The following is an 18,019-nucleotide window of genomic DNA, read 5'->3' as shown; positions in this document are numbered from 1 at the left end:
TCTGGCAGCACTGGGGTTTTGAACTCAGAGCCTCACACTTGCTACAGCTCTGTCTCCTGAGCCATGGCATATCTCTTCTTGTTTTTTATTTATTTTATTTTTGGGGGGTCCATGGATTTGAACTTGGCCTGGGCGCTGTTCCTGAGCTCTTCAGCTCAAGGCTACCTCCCTACCCTTGAGCCAAGGCCCACTTCCCGTTTTCCAGTGATTAATTGGAGATAAGAGTCACTTAGGCTTTGCATTGCCTGGGCTGGCTTTGAACCTTGATCCTCAGATCTCAGCCTCTTGAGTAGCGAGGATGACAGGTGTGAGCTAGGATCTTTTACTTCTTGCTCCGCTGTCCAGGCCTGTACTTGCCTGTCCCTGCCTCTCTCACTGGACTCCAGGGATGCCACAGCAAGCACCGACCCTTGGTTCTGAGTCTTTCCCTCGTCCTTCCGTGCCTGGTGATCCTGTGCAGTCCCGTGTTCTACTACGAGTGAGGTGCTGTTCATGGCTGGAACACACCACGTGGTGAGCCATGCCCAGGGCTCTGGCTGGGCCGTTCTAGACAACCCTGGTCAGCTAGTCTTGTCTTTCAACTTGGGATCTGTGGAGAGGAGACCTCCTCTCAGACGAGCCCCGCGGCACGTGTGGGAGCTCGGACTCTGGGAGTGGGTGTGGATGAAGGGGCTGCAATCTCACTCATGCTCCATTTTTTTTCGCCAGTTCTGGAGCTTGAACTCAGGGACTAGGCACTGTCCCTGAGCTTTTTTGCTCAAGCTAGCACTCTACCACTTAAGCCACAGCACCACACTTCCAGCTTTTTCTATGTGTGTGATATGAAAGAATCAAACCCAGGGCTTTGTGCAGGCTAGGCTGTATTCCTGGACCAAGGCATGCTTTCTTCCAGCAACACTATCCCTGAGACAGGACCTCCCCTTTCCAGCCAAGCAGAGCAGCTCTGCTGTCTAACCTCTACCAGTCCTACAAAACTCCAGCTCACAGGCTTTGCCTTGTGAATCTATCCTGTCACATTAGAGGGGTTGCAAGACAGAGAATACTGTCATAGATTGCTGGGGGTGTCTGTGTTCCACTCTACACTTACTCGAAGTTGAAGGGAGACGGCCTGTCCCATGAAGACACTGGCCTTGGGAAGCTGAGAAGCTAGAGCTTACATGGATATCCTCTTCCAAATGGATCCTGGGGGGGTCTTGGCACTGGCTGCAGTCTGGCAAACATCAGGGAAGCTCTTTGCATGTCACAGATGTAACACCTGGAGCTGTGGTGTGTGTGTGCATGCATGTATGAGCGTGCATGTATGTGCGTGCGTGTATGAGTGTGCGTTGTGAGCGTGCATGTAATGTGTGTATGAGTGTGCATGTATGAGTGCACGTATGAGCGTGTGTATGAGCATGCGTGCATGAGCGTGCACGTATGAGCATGCTATATGAGCGTGCACGTAGGAGTGTGCGTGTATGAGCATGCATGTATGAGCGTGTGTGTACGAGCGTGTGTGTGTGAGCGTGCTGTATGAGCGTGCACGTACGAGCGTGCGTGTGTGAGCGTGCTGTATGAGCGTGCACGTACGAGCGTGCGTGTATGAGCGTGTGTATATGAGCGTGCACGTACGAGCGTGCGTGTGTGAGCGTGTGTGTATGAGAGTGCACGTATGAGTGTGCGTGCATGAGCGTGCGTGTGTGAGCGTGCATGTATGAGCGTGTATGTATGAGCGTGCATGTATGAGCATGTGTGTATGAGCATGCGTGTATGAGCGTGCGTGCGTGAGCGTGCGTGCGTGAGTGTGCGTGTGTGAGTGTGCGTGCGTGAGTGTGCATGTGTGAGTGTGCATGTATGAGTGTGCGTGCGTGAGCGTGCGTGTGTGAGCGTGCATGTATGAGCGTGTATGAGCGTGCATGTATGAGCATGTGTGTATGAGCATGCGTGTATGAGCGTGCGTACGTGAGCGTGCGTGCGTGAGTGTGCGTGCGTGAGTGTGCATGTGTGAGTGTGCGTGTGTGAGCGTGCATGTATGAGTGTGCGTGCGTGAGCGTGCATGTATGAGCGTGCGTGTGTGAGCGTGCGTGAGCGTGCATGTGTGAGTGTGCGTGCGTGAGCGTGCATGTGTGAGTGTGCGTGTGTGAGTGTGCGTGCGTGAGCGTGCATGTGTGAGTGTGCGTGTGTGAGTGTGCGTGCGTGAGCGTGCATGTGTGAGTGTGCGTGTGTGAGCGTGCATGTATGAGCGTGCGTGCGTGCGTGAGCGTGCATGTATGAGTGTGCGTGTGTGAGCATGCGTGCGTGAGCGTGCATGTATGAGTGTGCGTGTGTGAGCGTGCGTGCGTGAGCGTGCATGTGTGAGTGTGCGTGTGTGAGCGTGTGTGTGTGAGTGTGCGTGCGTGAGCGTGCATGTATGAGTGCGTGCGTGAGCGTGCATGTATGAGTGCGTGTGTGAGCGTGCGTGTATGAGCATGCGTGCGTGAGCGTGCATGTATGAGTGTGCGTGTGTGAGCGTGCGTGCGTGAGCGTGCATGTATGAGTGTGCATGTGTGAGCGTGCGTGCGTGAGCGTGCGTGTATGAGTGTGCGTGTGAGCGTGCATGTATGAGCATGTATGTATGAGCGTGCGTGCGTGAGCGTGCGTGCGCGTGTGTGTGTGAGCGTGCATGTATGAGCGTGCGTGCGCGTGCGTGTGTGAGCGTGCATGTATGAGCGTGCGTGTGTGTGCGTGCATGTATGAGAGTGCGTGCGTGAGCGTGCGTGCGTGGGCGTGCATGTATGAGTGTGCGTGTGTGAGCGTGCGTGTGTGAGTGTGCGTGCGTGAGCGTGCATGTATGTGTGCGTGTGAGCGTGCATGTATGAGCGTGTATGTATGAGCGTGCGTGCGTGAGCGTGTGTGTGTGAGCGTGCGTGCGTGAGCGTGCATGTATGAGTGTGCGTGTGTGAGCGTGCGTGTATGAGCGTGCGTGCGTGAGCATGCGTGCGTGAGCGTGCGTGTATGAGTGTGCGTGTGTGAGCGTGCATGTATGAGCGTGCGTGAGCGTGCATGTATGAGTGTGCGTTGTGAGCGTGCGTGCGTGAGCGTGCATGTATGAGTGTGCGTGTGTGAGCGTGTGTGTGTGAGTGTGCGTGCGTGAGCGTGCATGTATGTGTGCGTGTGAGCGTGCATGTATGAGCGTGTATGTATGAGCGTGCGTGCGTGAGCGTGCGTGTATGAGTGTGCGTGTGTGAGCGTGCGTGTATGAGCGTGCGTGAGCGTGCGTGTATGAGTGTGCGTGTGTGAGCGTGCGTGCGTGAGCGTGCGTGTATGAGTGTGCGTGTGTGAGCGTGCGTGCGTGAGCGTGTATGTATGAGTGTGCATGTGTGAGCGTGCGTGCGTGAGCGTGCGTGTATGAGTGTGCGTGTGTGAGCGTGCATGTATGAGCGTGCGTGCGTGCGTGCGTGAGCGCGCACATGTGCCAGCACTGGGCCTTGAACCCGGAGCTAGGGCGCGGTTCTGGGCTGGGGCTTTGGCCTTCCACTTCCACCTCCCTCGGTAGTTTACTGGAGAAACGACTGCCTGCCGGGACCATATCCTGGGACCTCCGCCTGGTGAGGAGCTAGGGTTACAGGTGTGGCCGTCGGTGCCTGGCGACACGGGGCTTGGAGACGCAGCCCTCGGCCTCTATTCCCGGAGGCCTGGCTGTCCCACCGCGGGGCCCGCGCACCGACGCGTGCACATCGTCCGGAGGGAAGAGACAGGCGGTCCACTAGCTGGGGCCTCTAGACGGGGGCGGGGGGGCGGCTGCCGCGGGAGGGGCCGACGCTCGACCTTCCCGGGGCCTCCGCCCAGGGGACGCGGCCGGACGATCACGCCGCGAGCTGACGGGAGGCGAGACCCAGGCCCCGCCCCGCCCCGCCGGGCCCCGCCCCGCCGGGCCCCGCCCCGCCCCGCCCCGCCGGGCCCCGCCCCGCCCCGCCGGGCCCCGCCCCGCCCCGCCCGGACAGGCCCCGCCCCCGGAAGCTAGTGCCCCTCTCCTTCCGCGTCGCTGGAAAAATACCTTTCATCGCGAGAGTTCGTTTGCTCGCAGCCAGATCGCGCGAGACTACGGAGGGAGCTGGTGTGCGTGTGTGTGCGTGTGTGTGTGCGTGTGTGTGTGTGGCGCGCGCGGCGGCCGCGACGGGCTCAAGATGGCGACGGCGACCATAGCTCTCGTAAGTGAGCACCCCGTCCCAGCCGCGGGATGGGCCTGGGCGCCCGGTGCGTGTCGTCGGCCCGTCCTGGGCGCGGAGCCTCCCCGGGGGACGCAGCGGGGTCCCCGCGGTCCGGGGCGCGCGGGGGGCGGGACGGCCGGCTGCGGGCCCGCGGCCGAGCTTCCGGCTTGTGGACGGCCGCTTCCGGCGGCCCGGATCGGGGGCCGGGCGGGGCCGGGCTCCGCCGGCGGGCAGGGCCCCCCGGCCCGCCCCACGCCGACCCCGCGCGGTGCCCGGCTCTGCGGGCCGGCGGGGGCCTCGGGTCCAGTCGGGAGGCGGGTAAAGGCCGCCCTGGTGCCGCCGGGGCCCCGGGGGGCCGGGCGGGGTGGAGAGGAGCCCCAGCACCTCAGCCCTTTCCCCGCACCCCGCCTTCCTCCTGCGGGCCGCTGGAGGCCGGACCGCCAGCTCGAGTGCACCCGGGTCGGGGATGGAGCCCTTGTTTGGTGAGAGAGGGTGTGTGGCTGGTAAGGGACGAGCCCGGTGTGGTCCTGGGGCCCTCACCGCATGGCCCATCCTCACACCCTACCACGCTGCTTCTCACACCTGGAGGGCCACACGGGCTGGTGGAGGGGAAGCCAGAGGGAAGGGCCTCCCGAATCGCCCACAGTTGAGGAGGGGGACGCCCTCCTCACAGCTGCGCTGTGCTTCCTCACGGCTCACCGCCAGGTCGTTATGGAGACGGGCACAGGCGCTAAATCTGACCCCAGGAGCAGTGGTTTCTCTGTGAGGTGTTTGTTGTCTCCGACTCTTCTCTCCACATTAGTGCATGTTCTTTAACTCAGCTTAGAGAGGCGTAGCCCCCCTCTCCTTCCTCCTCTTTTCAGGTGACAGATCTGAGGATGAACCTAGGGCCTTTCACCTTCCAATTATACCCTACACTGAGCTGCACCCTAGCCCCAGATTTTGGGTGGAGAGACTTCTGGAAAGGTTTTCTGGTTGAGAATAATGAGAGCTTGTTTCCCTGTGTCATGGTTCTTCAGCTCTTGGAGTGCCCGGCCCTGGCTAACACAGGTCTGGTGTGGAAGATACAGAGAGGCTTCCTTTACCGCAGACCTGCCCTGCCTGGTAGCTGCAGAGCTCTTTATTTGAATAGAGTTTAGCCTTGGGCTGGGAGAGCAGCCTACTGGTAGAATGCTTGCCCAGCATATACAGCCCTGGGTTCGATTCCTTGGTACCACATACACAGAAAAAGTATAGTGTTGCTGTGGCTCAAGTGGTAGAGCCCAAGGACAGTGCCCAGACCTTGAGTTCAGGCCCCAGGACTGGCAATAATAATAATTGAAAAAAAAAATCTGTCTTCACTGTGTCTTTGATTCCTTTTTTTTCTGCCCAATTTGTTCCTTCTCAGGGCATTTACCCTTGAGTTCCTTCTCTGTATAGACACAGCTGTTTTCTTCAGCTCCTGAAGGCTCTCCTCATGTCACCTCGCAAAAGAGATCCCCCTAGGGCCAGGAGTTTGGCCTAGTGGTAGAGTGTTTGCCTAGCATGCACAAAGACCCAGGTTCAATTCCTCTATGCCACATACATAAAAAAAAAAAAGTGGGTGTGGTGGCTCATGCCTGTAATCCTTGCTACTCGGGAGGCTGAGATCTGATGATCCAGGTTCAAAGCCAGAACGGATGGAAAATGGGGTAGGGTGGTAGTCTTGAGCTGAAGAGCTCAGAAACAGTGCCCAGGCCCAGAGTTCAAGCCTCATGACCCACCAAAAAAAGAAAAGGAAAAAGCCAGAAAATGGTGCTATGGCTCAACTGTTAGAGCTCTAGTCTTGAGAAAGCCCAGGGACAGTGCGCAGGCCCTGAGTTCATACCTGGGACTGGCAAAAATAAAAATAAATAATTTAAAAATAAGCCAGCCGCACAGTGCCTCACACTTCTAATCTTAGCTACTCAGAAGGCTGAGATCTGAGGATCAAGGTTCAAAGCCAGCCTCAGTCAAAAGGACCTGAGACTTATCTCCAATTAATCTCTAGAAAACAGGGAAGTGGGGCTTGGCTCAAGGGTAGGGTAGGACAGGGGCCGGGAGTTTGGCCTAGTGGTAGAGTGCTTACCTAGCATCCATAAAGATCCGGGTTTGATTCCTTGGTGCCACATATATGAAAAAGCTGCAAGTGGTGCTGTGGCTCAAGTGGTAGAGCTCTACCCTTGAGGAAAGACCAAAGGCAGTCAGTGCTCAGGCCCTGAGTTCAGTCCCCAGGACTGGCAGAAAAGGGTAGGGTGGTATCCTTGAGCTGAAGAGCTCAGGGACAGTATCCAGGCCAAGTTCAAGCCCCATGACCCACAAAAAAAGAAAAAGAAAAAAAAAAGAAAGAAAAGGCCAGATGTGGTGGCTCATACCCATAATCCTAACTACTCAGGAGGCTGAGATCCAAGCATCCATATTCAAAGCCAGCCCAGGCACTAAAGTCCATGAGACTCTTATGTCCAGTTAATCATCAGAAAACCAGAAGTGCTGTGGCTCCAGAGTTAGGGTGGTAGCCTTGAGCTGAAGAGCTCGGGGACAGCGCCTGGGACCCAGAGTTCAAACCCCACCAACAAAAAATAAATAAATAATGAGTGAATGAGGCAGTAGCTAAATAATGAATGGATGAATGAATGAGCCCTTCCTAGGTGCCACAGCCCAGCCCTGACTGCCCCAGTTCACTCCTCTGGTGCTGCACTTAATGCTGGCTACTACGGGGTTAGCTCGGGAGGCGTCTGATGGAACGTTCCTGCCAGTAGTTGATCGTGGGGCTTTCGAGAAAGTTATATTTTGTAGTTCCTTGTTTTTGCAGTGTCTGCAGTGCTCAGCAAAGATCCTGGCTGTGAATTAAGCATATAAAGGGGCCTGAACAGATGAGAAACAGCTTTCTACAGCCATGCTGGCATTAGTAACAAGCGCCTGTGGCTGTCTTTCTATGTGGAAGAGCTTTCTCCACAGGGATTTTATGAGTATGATTCAGTGATTTATTTTTTTATTTTTTATTTTTTTGCCAGTCCTGGGGCTTAAACTCAGAGCCTGGGCACTGACCTTGGTTGGATACTTTTTGCTCAAGACTGGCTCTTGAGCCACAGCACTTGGCCTTTTCTAAGTATATGGTACCGAGGAATCAAACCCAGGGCTTCATATCTGCTAGATGAGCAGTCTACCACTAGGCTAAACTCCTAGTCTGAAAAGTATCTTTTTAATTTTTTTTAGAGGGGGGTGGCCGTGGAACTTGAACTCTGAGCTTGGGTGCTGTCACTGAACTCTTCAGACTAATGCTCTATCATTGGAGCCACAGCTCTACTTTCTCAGTGAATCTGTAACTGCTCCAGAGGATTTCCCCTCCGTGTGGAGGAGCCTGGACCTGCAGCCTTGTAATTTACCCCTGCTCGCCTAACTTCCTTTTTGTCCAATTGCAGTAATCCTTTTTGGTCTGGGCTTCTGGTTCAGGGGGTCCCTACCTCTTGAGGCTCCACTGCCTGGTCCTAGGGAATGTTGTGATTGCACAGCTGACATTTCCCCTTTCAGAGAGTGCTGGCATGTGACAAGGTGACACTATTCTCCTAGCTCTCCAGTGGCTGCTTTGAATGGAGTTCTAGGCTCACTGTGACCGAGAACTAAGTCCTGCTAGAAGTGGGGTGAGCATGTTTGACGTCCACCAGTGAGCCCAGTTTTCCCCAGAGCTCTCCTCCTCCTCCTCCTCTTCTTCTTTTTTTTTTTTTTTTTTTTTTTTTGGTGGGGGTTGTGGGGCTTGAACTCTGGGCTTGGGCGCTGTCCCTGAGCTCTTCAGCTCAAGGCCACAGACAGTCCCAATTCCCCTTTTTAAAAGATTAATTGGAGATAAGAGTCTCACTGTCCTTAGTACCTGGGCTGGCTTTGAGCTGCGATCCTCAGGTCTCAGCCTCCTGAGTAGCTGGGGTGACAGGCGTGAGCACCTTGCCTGCCTCAGAGCTCTCCTCTTGGCTGTGTCCCAGCTCTGTCCTGCTCTGCATGTTGGCTAGCACAGCAGCTGTAGGAAACTGTCCACGTGCCCCCCTTTCACCCTGCTGCTGGCGTGTCTTGGGCAGGACCTGGAAGTGTGCTTTCATTGTGGGTGTTAAGCAGCCTCTGCCTCTGTGAGTGGGCTTTGTCTGAGGGGTGAGTCTGGGGTGTCATTTCTAACAGGGCGGCTGAACCGGGCAGTGTAGCATACTCACGCTGCATTTATAACGGTTCCTGGCAAGGTGCTAACAGAATCAGCCTCAGTGGCTAGGTCCATCCCCAGGTCTTTCAAAGGTTCAAGGACCCGAGAGACGCGCCCCGCGCAAGTCTTCCTCTCTGTGCATGTATCCGAGAGTGGGCACAGCCAGCCGCCCTTTCACTCCCGTAGTCATCTGTGGGTCATGTCCTTGAGCTGCGAGCAGGATGCGTGCCTCCTGTGTCTGTTCCCACTCCTCCTGCTTCCACCAGCTGTCCACCTCCACACGAGGCCTGTCTTGGCCCTTTGCCGTCCACCACTCCTTCCTGGGAGCTGTCTCTTCACAACTCTTCTCTGTCTTTTCTGAGTGTTGGTTCTGGTGAATCTAGGAATCTAGACTGCCCTGAACAGCAGCTGCTGGAGGAGGGAGGCCTGGAGAGCGCTGCGGAGAGTGCTGCGGCCAGCGTGTGCAAGGAGCTGAGGGGCACACACACCCCCGGGCTTCAGGGGGCTGGGGACATCGCCAGCTGCTGACTTCGTCATCAGTTTGGCCCATCTGTTTGTAGGAGAGAAAGGCTGGCCTGTGCACTGGTTGCTCTCTAGCGCTCTGCCACTTGAGCCACAACTCCACTTCTGACTTTTTGGGGGTAGTTTTTAGTGGCCATAAAGAGTCTTACAACTTTCCTGCCCAGGCTATCTTCGAACCGTGATCTTCATGTCTCAGCCTCTTGAGTAGCTAGAGCTGCCCGTGCCCAGCTTACTCTTTTTCGTGGAGACACTCTGCCTGCTTGAGCCTGCCTAGCATCTGCTCTGCTTTCTGCCGGAGTCTTGGGCAGCAGCAGGTGGTCTTTAGAGACAGCGCGAGGTGAAGGCTAATGCTGGGAGTCCTCGGGTTTGAGCTAGAGCTAGACCTTGACTCAGCCATGGGGAGAGAAGAAGAGAGAGGGCTTGTGTGAGTATTGGTTACAATGTCTCTTTCCTGCCTGCAGCAGGTCAATGGCCAGCAAGGAGGGGGGTCCGAGCCAGCGGTGGCGGCGGCAGTGGTGGCAGCAGGAGACAAATGGAAACCTCCACAGGTACTGACCTTCAGCGTCCTCTTCCTCAGACCCACCTGCCTGCCTGCCTGCCTGCATACGTGGCATGGGTCCAGAAAATCCTAGGGCTTGGGGGGCCGGTGGTGAGGGGCCCAGGGTCTTTTTGTGCCTTTTCCCTGTGCTCTTATCAGACCTGGCAATGGGCTGGGACTGGAGCACTGAAGATCTCAGCCATTAGCACTGCGCAGAACCAAACAGGAGCCCTTGTGTTCAGAGCCAGAGGAGGTCACTTCTAGTCCGTTTTAATTCAGAGTAGAAACCGCAGGAGTCCAAGCACAGGGGTAGCAGGGCTGAGTTCCCACCTGGGCTTCCCTCCAGGCTCGGGTGGGTCACGTCCTCCATTGTCTGGCCTGTGGGAATGGGTCCGTCCTCTGCCATGTGGTGCTCGGCTCTGTTGTTGCTGTGCAGTCAGTTCTTCAGCTTTTCTGTGGCAGTTTGCATCTCCACAGAGTCCCTGCAGGTCTGGAGGGGGTGTCCTTGCGGCCTCTGAGCCTCTTGGGGATCAGCCCTCCTCCTGGCCCCCAGGCACCCTGGGGGAGGGACAGGAGCATGCTATGCAGCTTGGATCCTGGGAAGCTGTGGGGGCTCCCGGCCCTGGCTGGCTGTCCAGCCAACCATTGGTGGGAAAAGGGCCTTTTGTTCTGCAAGACAAAGAAGAGACTGAAAAGTTTCTAGGGGGCTGAGGGGGGCAGGCATAGATTTCCATGGTGACAGCTTGCACTGGCCTCCCAGCCTTTGGGCCCTCTCCCACTGAGGAGGAACAGGCTTGGGGCCAGCTGGGAGTACAGACTGCAGCCCCTGGCCCCTACCACTGCCAGGCCCTTGAGGGTCTTGGGGTCCATTGGGCCTCTCATTGCTGGGGCAGGTGGTGGGTGAGGGCGCTTATACATGTTCCACCTTTTGACCCGGGCTGGAAACTTGGGCATCCAGAAAGGGATTCTTGGGGTTTGAGTCGGCTGGTTTCTGCCTGCCTCTTTGTTGTTTTGGTCCTTGCTCACGACTCTTAGGCTGGGACCTTCCTTTCTTCTCTACCATCCCTCTCAAGAATATATCTGGAAGCTTAGGGCTCTTGGTGGTCTTTTGAGCTTGTACACTGGCACACAGGTGTGTCTTACCCACCCTTCCTCCCTGCCCCATGCTCTGCTGGCTCTGACATGGGGCTTCTCTACCCCTACCCATTTACATGGCTGAGTTCTGCCTGTAAGCAGCTTAGAAACGGCTTTGACAGATGAGAGCATAATATCGGGTCTGCAGCTGCCATGGCAAACCCCTGCCGTGGTCAGCACCTCCTGGTGTCCTGGTGTCTGGTGTGCTGTCCCCGAAGCCGCCTCCTCCCCGGGCTTCCCTCAGTCAGGAGTTCAGTGGGGTAGGCTGAACATCCACACACGCAGGTCTTGTGGGGCCTCTAGGAGTTGTGCCAGGAGGGGGCAGTTGCTTATGCTTTACTGTGTGGGACCCTCAGAGAAGCCAAGTCTGTGCTTGTGGCAAGAGCTTTGAAGCCATGAGGCAGGGCGCTAGAGGGCCTAAGACTGAGGAGTTGTTCTTATCCCTGCCCTGGAGGACAACTGAGGCTGGTTCTCCTGCAGAGCAGTAGATGGAGACAGGGTCAGGCTGGCCATAGGGGCTGATACCCACCCCACTACTTACTGCCTTGTCTGGAGGTGGCGTCAGGCTGGCTGTAGCAGGCCAGACGGCTTCTCCCGGCGTACAGCCTGTTCTGCCTTCTGAAGAGACCACTGTGGTCCAGGCTCTGCAGGTACCCCAGGCAGGCCCAGAGTTTCCACCTACCCATGGGTCCAGCCGTACAAGAGGGGCAGCCCAGCATCCAGGCAGGAGACAGTCTGCACACAGTCTGGGGGAAAGGGCAGGGGAGGGAGACCTTGAGTTTGCTGCTGAAAACTCCTCTGCTTCTCATCCAGGGCACAGACTCCATCAAGATGGAGAATGGGCAAAGTACAGGCGCCAAGCTAGGGCTGCCTCCCCTGACGCCTGAGCAGCAGGAGGCCCTCCAGAAGGTGAGAGCGCCCCGGGGTGCTGTGGCCCTGCTCTCGGCCTGGTGTGGGGGCTGGCCGCTCCCTGCAGACCAGGCCTCCCAGCGCTCCTCACCACTGTCTCTCACAGGCCAAGAAGTACGCCATGGAGCAGAGCATCAAGAGTGTGCTGGTGAAGCAGACCATCGCACACCAGCAGCAGCAGCTCACCAACCTGCAGGTGAGTCCCGGCCCCGCCTGCACGCTGCAGCCACCGCCTCAGGCCTGGCCGTGCTGGAGGCTGTCCACCCAGCCTGGGCCAGGAGGCCCTCTGCCCCTCCCCACCACCTCCACCACTTCCTCCTCTCTTCTTCCTCCTCCTCCTGTGCCTGCAGCTGGCCGCCCCCAGAAGGTGTTAGGACTCTCAGAAGCTCAAGGCTCATTTTCGGGACCCTCGGGGTCCTCCCGGAGGCACAAGCAGCTCAGCCTCTCCTGTCTGTTGCTCGCTGTGGCCCTTCTGCTGCCCCTTTCTCCTGCTCCTCTGTAGCTCTGCCCCAGTCCTCATCTGTCTTCCCACTGTTGCCTCTGGGGCTTCCCTACATCCTCGCGCCCCCCCTTCCCCAGCTGTATGTAGACATGGTGGTGGCATGTGGGCTGTGTTTCTTCCTGTCCCTGAGGCCAGCCCCCCACCCCTGCAGTAGTCCAGACCATCTGGACTGGACCTAGGACTGAGGGCACAGTCTGGAAGTCCCTCCTCTGGTTCTGCTCTAGGTTCGGAGGCTGTGATCTCTGGGAAAAGGCCTATAGAAGATCAGCAGGTCCTGGGCCTTGAGCCTGTTCCTTAGCAGGCCCCCTCCCCGCCCCCAGCCCAGCCCTGAGACATTTACACTGTCAGGAGATGGCCTGGCTGTTTACCGTACTGGCTCATCCGTCCCTCCTCCCTCCCTCCGCCCTCAACAGCCCTGCTGCAAAGGCTGCGGGCAGGGCACCGGGGGCTCTGAGGCCCCCCCTGGGCAGGTGCTGGTGGCCAGCCAGAGTGGCCAGCCGGCCGGCCGGCTATGTGGGAAGGCAGGCGGGCCTCCCTGGCAGGGCGGGGACTCCGGGCCTTGCCGCTGTCTGCGTGAGGTATTGACGAGAGCGGGAGACTGCTCGGCTCCAACAGACTGAACTCTGTCTTTACTGTCTTTCAGATGGCAGCAGTGACAATGGGCTTTGGAGATCCTCTCTCACCTTTGCAATCGGTCAATAGAAATGCTCACTTCTTCCGGGGCTCATGTCCTTAGTCAGGCTAGAGGGGGACAGTGCAGCCCACTGCTGGGGACCTTGCTCCCCTGGCCGGCCCTGCCCGCCAGCTCTGGACGAGCGCAGCAGAGCGCCAGGCATGGCGGGGCCATGGTGTGGGCACCCACCCCGGGCCGCCCCTGGGGAGGCCTCCATCTGCTCTGAGGGCCAGGTAACTGCGGAGGGCGGCCGCGGCAGCCAGCCCGGGAGGGGCCGCCAGTGTCGGGCCTGTGCCTCGCTGCCCCGTGCAGGGCGCACCCGAGGGCCACCCGCTCTCAGCCTCCAGGCTACCTGGGCTCTTGGGTTGGGGTCAGGCCTCTAAGAGAGAGGGGTCCTAACTCATGGCCTCTCAGACCCTGGAGGGAGGATGGATGGATGGGTGGGGGCAGAGGGCTCTGAGCCAGCAAGAGAGGGAAGGACACACGAAGACTCGGGCCGTGGCCTGGCTGTTGGCAAGGGGTAGAGGCTGTGTGGCTCTGGCCACCTTGAGCAGAGAAGCCTGGGGAGGAGATGCCCCTCCCTTGCCCAGCGGCAGGCTGGGGAGATCCTGAGGGCAAGATGTGGCTTTTTCTGTGGGGCCCTCATCTGGTGGGGATACCCCTGGAAGAGATGGCCGCGTGTTCTCTCTGGGAAACATCTGTCCACTGTCTGAGACCTGGGCGGTGGGAGCTAGGTGCCTGCCTCGCCCTAAAAGGAACACATGTCCCTCTTTGGGGGAGCTTTGGCCTGAGGGGCAGGCGGCTGTCACGTCTGGGGAGCCTGCTGGGCCATGGTGCCACGACTCTACCTTCAGGGGTCCTTGAGCTAAGCAGGAGCCTGAGGTCTGTTAGGAGCTGGCTTTGAGGAGGGAGCCAGTCCTATTTTCAGAGGGTTCCTAGATTCAGGGAAGGTAGGCTCCAACTTGGGGAGTCCTGGGGGCAGGACAGACACCTCACTTCCAGGCTCCACTTTGGTGAGGTTGCTGAGGTCTAAACAAATCGGTCTCTGGCCCCTGGCACCTTCCTTAGGGTGAGAGGAGCCCTTCCTTGTGTCAAGGGGTGGGGCCCTGGCAGCCCCAGCCTGGCACCTCTCCTGTGAGAGGCATCAGGAGGAACACGGGGACGGTCCTCCTTGGAGTGGCCAGCTCACAGCCAGGGCCTCGGGCCTGCCGGGGCCGTCAGCTCCCCAGCCCTAGGGAGCCCGGGGCCTTCTCCATTGGGCTCTCTGCTACCCCGTGGTGTTCCTGGAGGCCATCGGCTCTTGCCTGGGCCAGCTCTTAGGGCTGTGAGCAGGGCTGTAGGCAGCTGCTTTTGGGGTAGGGAGAGTATTGGGATGAGGAGAGGAGAGCACTGAGCCCCGCCTGAGTCAGTCCTGCATGAGCAACTGCTCCTTGTCCCCCAGGGAACCCGCTGGGCTCCTAAGCTCCTCCCCTGGGCTCTCTTCTGGGCAGTGGCTGCTGTCTTCTGCCTCCCTCTTTTTCTGGCCATACCAGTGGGTCCCTTTGGCTTGGACAGCACCTCCTTCCCTCTTCTGTCACACGGAGTACTTGGCTGGGATGGGGGGAGGATCTCCCAGCCCCCAGACAGAAGGGTGGCCTGGGTGGTAGGGCTTCGGCCCTGCTTCCTACCTGCCTGTCAGCTTTGCTGACTCGGTGCGCCTGGCCCTAGGCGGACTGGGGTGTGTCTGTATCCTGCTGTGTGGCTTGGCCTTCCTTCTTCGGGTGGGGTCCTGTTGACCCCTGTGCCCTCACCTTGCTGCTGTGTGGGGAACCCTTCCCGCAGCAGAGCCGGGTGGGTGGGCCAGGAGGGAAAGGGCTGCCCTCCTCCTGCCCTCCTGACAAGCCAGTGGCTTTCTCTCCTTGTGTCCCGCTGCAGATGGCAGCTCAGCGGCAGCGGGCGCTGGCCATCATGTGCCGGGTCTACGTAGGCTCCATCTACTACGAGCTAGGGGAGGACACCATTCGCCAGGCCTTTGCCCCTTTCGGCCCCATCAAGAGCATCGACATGTCCTGGGACTCGGTCACCATGAAGCACAAGGTGAGCTGGGCCTCTGCATCTGTTGGCTGCCCCAGGCCAGGCGAGCACCCTCCCCCCCCCCCCCCCCCCCCCGTGGGCCGTCTTGGCACGACTCTCCTTCCCTTTGCCTAGGGTTTTGCCTTCGTGGAGTATGAAGTCCCGGAAGCTGCGCAGCTGGCTTTGGAGCAGATGAACTCCGTGATGTTGGGTGGCAGAAACATCAAGGTGAGGGCGAGGAGGACCTGTTTGGGGCTGGGTTGAGGGCATGGAGCACTCTGTCCACAGAAGCCTGCCCTGACTGCCTGAGCTGAGTCGGTTTGTTCTTATCCCCTGTGTCTTCCCCAGGTGGGCAGGCCAAGCAACATAGGGCAGGCCCAGCCCATCATAGACCAGCTGGCTGAGGAGGCCCGGGCCTTCAACCGCATCTACGTGGCCTCCGTGCACCAAGACCTCTCAGATGATGACATCAAGAGTGTGTTTGAGGCTTTTGGGAAGATCAAATCTTGCACACTGGCCCGGGACCCCACGACTGGCAAGCATAAGGGCTATGGCTTCATTGGTGAGTTGGGGGTGCCCCAGGAGAGGAGGGCATGATGGCCTGGTGCTAGGGCTGGCCCGCCTCACTGCTGCTCCCGCCCCGCAGAGTATGAGAAGGCCCAGTCGTCCCAGGATGCTGTGTCCTCCATGAACCTCTTTGATCTGGGTGGCCAGTACTTGCGGGTGGGCAAGGCCGTCACCCCCCCTATGCCCCTGCTAACACCTGCCACACCCGGAGGCCTCCCGCCCGCTGCTGCTGTGGCCGCCGCTGCAGCCACAGCCAAGATTACAGCTCAGGTGAGGGTTGGTGGCATTGCGGGGATTGGACGGTGGGTGGACAGAACTGCTGACCCTTTGGGGACCGGCTCTTCAGCTGGCCTTGGGAGGGAGCCAGTCTGGGGACTGAGAGTGGCGTCTCCGGGTTGCAGGAAGCGGTGGCTGGAGCGGCGGTGCTGGGCACCCTGGCCACTCCTGGACTAGTGTCTCCGGCACTGACTCTGGCCCAGCCTCTGGGGGCTTTGCCCCAGGCGGTCATGGCTGCACAGGCGCCTGGCGTCATCACCGGTGAGTTCGCAGCCTGGCTGCTGTGCCTCTGTTTCTGCCCCCTACCCCCCACCTTGCCTCTAGGCTCCGCCTTCAGCTCTTCTCCACTTCTGGGCCCACACGCGTGCAGGTGTGACCCTTTGTGCCTAGGGCAGGCCAACCCTGTTGCTTTCCAAGAAGAGCCTGTTGGTGTGAGGGGGGCGTGTGTGTGTCAAAGAGTGACTGGGACCCGGTTGTGCTGCAGGTGTGACCCCAGCCCGTCCTCCCATTCCGGTTACCATCCCCTCTGTGGGAGTGGTGAACCCCATCCTGGCAAGTCCCCCAACACTGGGTCTCCTGGAGCCCAAGAAGGAGAAGGAAGAGGAGGAGTTGTTTCCCGAGTCGGAACGGCCAGAGATGCTGAGTGAGCAGGAGCACATGAGCATCTCGGGCAGCAGTGCCCGCCACATGGTCATGCAGAAGCTACTGCGGAAGCAGGAAGTAGGTGGCCAGGTCTGCTCCCGGTGCCCAGCGGAAGGTGGGGGGTCTGGGCGGCCACAGTGGTCAACTGGTCTCTACCCCTCCCCCAGTCCACAGTCATGGTTCTTCGTAACATGGTGGACCCCAAGGACATTGACGACGACCTGGAAGGGGAGGTGACGGAGGAATGTGGCAAGTTCGGTGCTGTGAGCCGGGTGATCATCTACCAGGAGAAGCAGGGCGAGGAGGAGGACGCCGAGATCATCGTCAAGATCTTTGTGGAGTTTTCCATGGCTTCAGAGACTCACAAGGCCATCCAGGCCCTCAACGGGCGCTGGTTTGCTGGCCGAAAGGTGGTGGCCGAAGTGTATGACCAGGAGCGTTTTGACAACAGCGACCTCTCCGCGTGACCGAGGCCCACTTTCCTGGACTTGCACTTGCCCCTCTTTCCCCCGGGTTTTGTAGTGATATAAACAGTGGCTCTCCTGGGCCCGCCCCGCCTGTAATGTGCATAAAGGTGCACATGCTGCTGGCCCTCAACACCACCGTTGGTCCCCCACCCAAAGAACGTGTGTGTGTCATTCCTTCCTTCCGTCCATCTGCCCCCCTGGGATAGTGAGGCACTGGGGTGGGGGTGGGAGGGGCTCCCTGCCCAAAGCCCTGGCCGCCTGGGAGAACTGTGTCCTTCTGGGAGGTTGGGGAGACCTGGGGGAGTGGTGTCCTGCTGGGGGGGTCTGGGGAAATGGCGTCCTGCTGGGGGGGCCTGGGAGAGCAGCGTCCTGGTGGGGTGGGGGGTCTGGGGGAGCAGCGTCCTGCTGGGGGGGGCCTGGGGGAGTAGCGTCCTGGTGGGGTGGGGGGGTCTGGGGGAACAGTGTCCTGGTTGGGGAGGGGACCTGGGGGAGCGGCATCCTGCTAGGGGGCGGGGCTGGGGGAGCAGCGTCCTGGTTGGGGAGGGGGCCTGGGGGAGCGGCGTCCTGCTGGGGTGGGGCTCCTGGGGGAGTGGCGTCCTGCTGGAGGGGGGCTCCTGGGGGAGCGGCGTCCTGGTGGGGAGGGTGCCTGGGGGAACGGTGCCCTGGTGGGGTGGGGGGTCTGGGGGAGTAGCATCCTGCTGGGGGGGCCTGGAGGAGCAGTGTCCTGGTTGGAGAGGGGGTCTGGGGGAGCAGCGTCCTGCTGGGGGGGGCCTGGGGGAGCGGCGTCCTGGTTGGGGAGGGGTCCTGGGGGAGTAGCATCCTGCTGGGGGGGCCTGGGGGAGCAGTGTCCTGGTTGGAGAGGGGGCCTGGGGGAGCGGCGTCCTGGTGGGGTGGGGGGTCTGGGGGAGCAGCGTCCTGCTGGGGGGGGGCTCCTGGGGGAGCGGCGTCCTGGTGGGGTGGGGGGGCCTGGGAGAGCGGCGAACTGGTGGGGTGGGGGGTCTGGGGGAGCGGCGTCCTGCTGGGGGGGGTTCCTGGGGGAGCGGCGTCCTGGTGGGGTGGGGGGTTCTGGGGGAGCGGTGTCCTGGTGGGGTGGGGGGTCTGGGGAGCAGCGTCCTGCTGGGGGGGCTCCTGGGGGAGCGGCGTCCTGCTGGGGGGGCCCCGCTCTCTGCTGTGACGTCATGGAGTTCTGGACGCGCTAAGTAGGGGACAAGGTCGGCGCGCTGTCCCCGTTGTCTGGCCAGGCCACCGGTCCACTCCGGGTGGCTCCCACGGCGCCGGGGCGGGGCTTCCCGGCAGGCCGTGCGCGCCAGCGCTACGGATCCTCGGAGGGTCCATGCCGCGGGGCTTTCTGGGTGTCGCAGTCCCGGGTGGCGAGGGCGGGCCTC

At 59.8% G+C, this 18,019-nt stretch overlaps 1 protein-coding gene across 8 annotated transcripts; it reads left to right on the top strand.

The window, feature by feature from the left end:
• Positions 1–4,046: 4,046 nt before the first annotated feature.
• Positions 4,047–16,792, top strand: Puf60 (poly(U) binding splicing factor 60). 8 transcript variants are annotated; one of them, XM_090339538.1, is made up of 12 exons: positions 4,047–4,169; positions 9,336–9,422; positions 11,360–11,455; positions 11,562–11,651; positions 12,601–12,651; positions 14,545–14,706; positions 14,818–14,910; positions 15,031–15,244; positions 15,329–15,519; positions 15,651–15,786; positions 16,010–16,245; positions 16,335–16,792. In XM_090339538.1, exons 1-12 carry the CDS (start codon positions 4,146–4,148, stop codon positions 16,632–16,634), a joined length of 1,680 nt encoding a protein of 559 aa, XP_090195664.1. In that variant the 5' UTR covers positions 4,047–4,145; the 3' UTR covers positions 16,635–16,792. The 8 variants fall into 8 exon arrangements, with proteins under 8 accessions (XP_090195664.1, XP_090195668.1, XP_090195661.1 ...); XM_090339535.1 differs by having other exon boundaries at positions 4,063–4,169; positions 9,339–9,422; XM_090339541.1 differs by lacking the exon at positions 4,047–4,169 and adding an exon at positions 4,371–4,487.
• Positions 16,793–18,019: the final 1,227 nt, after the last annotated feature.

This window comes from Megascapheus bottae, chromosome 9 (assembly GCF_031878675.1).
Source record: "Megascapheus bottae isolate mThoBot1 chromosome 9, mThoBot2.hap1, whole genome shotgun sequence".
Classification (NCBI taxonomy): domain Eukaryota; kingdom Metazoa; phylum Chordata; class Mammalia; order Rodentia; family Geomyidae; genus Megascapheus; species Megascapheus bottae.
The sequence above is the reverse complement of the archived record's forward strand: the minus strand, read 5'-3'. Positions and strand labels throughout refer to the sequence as shown.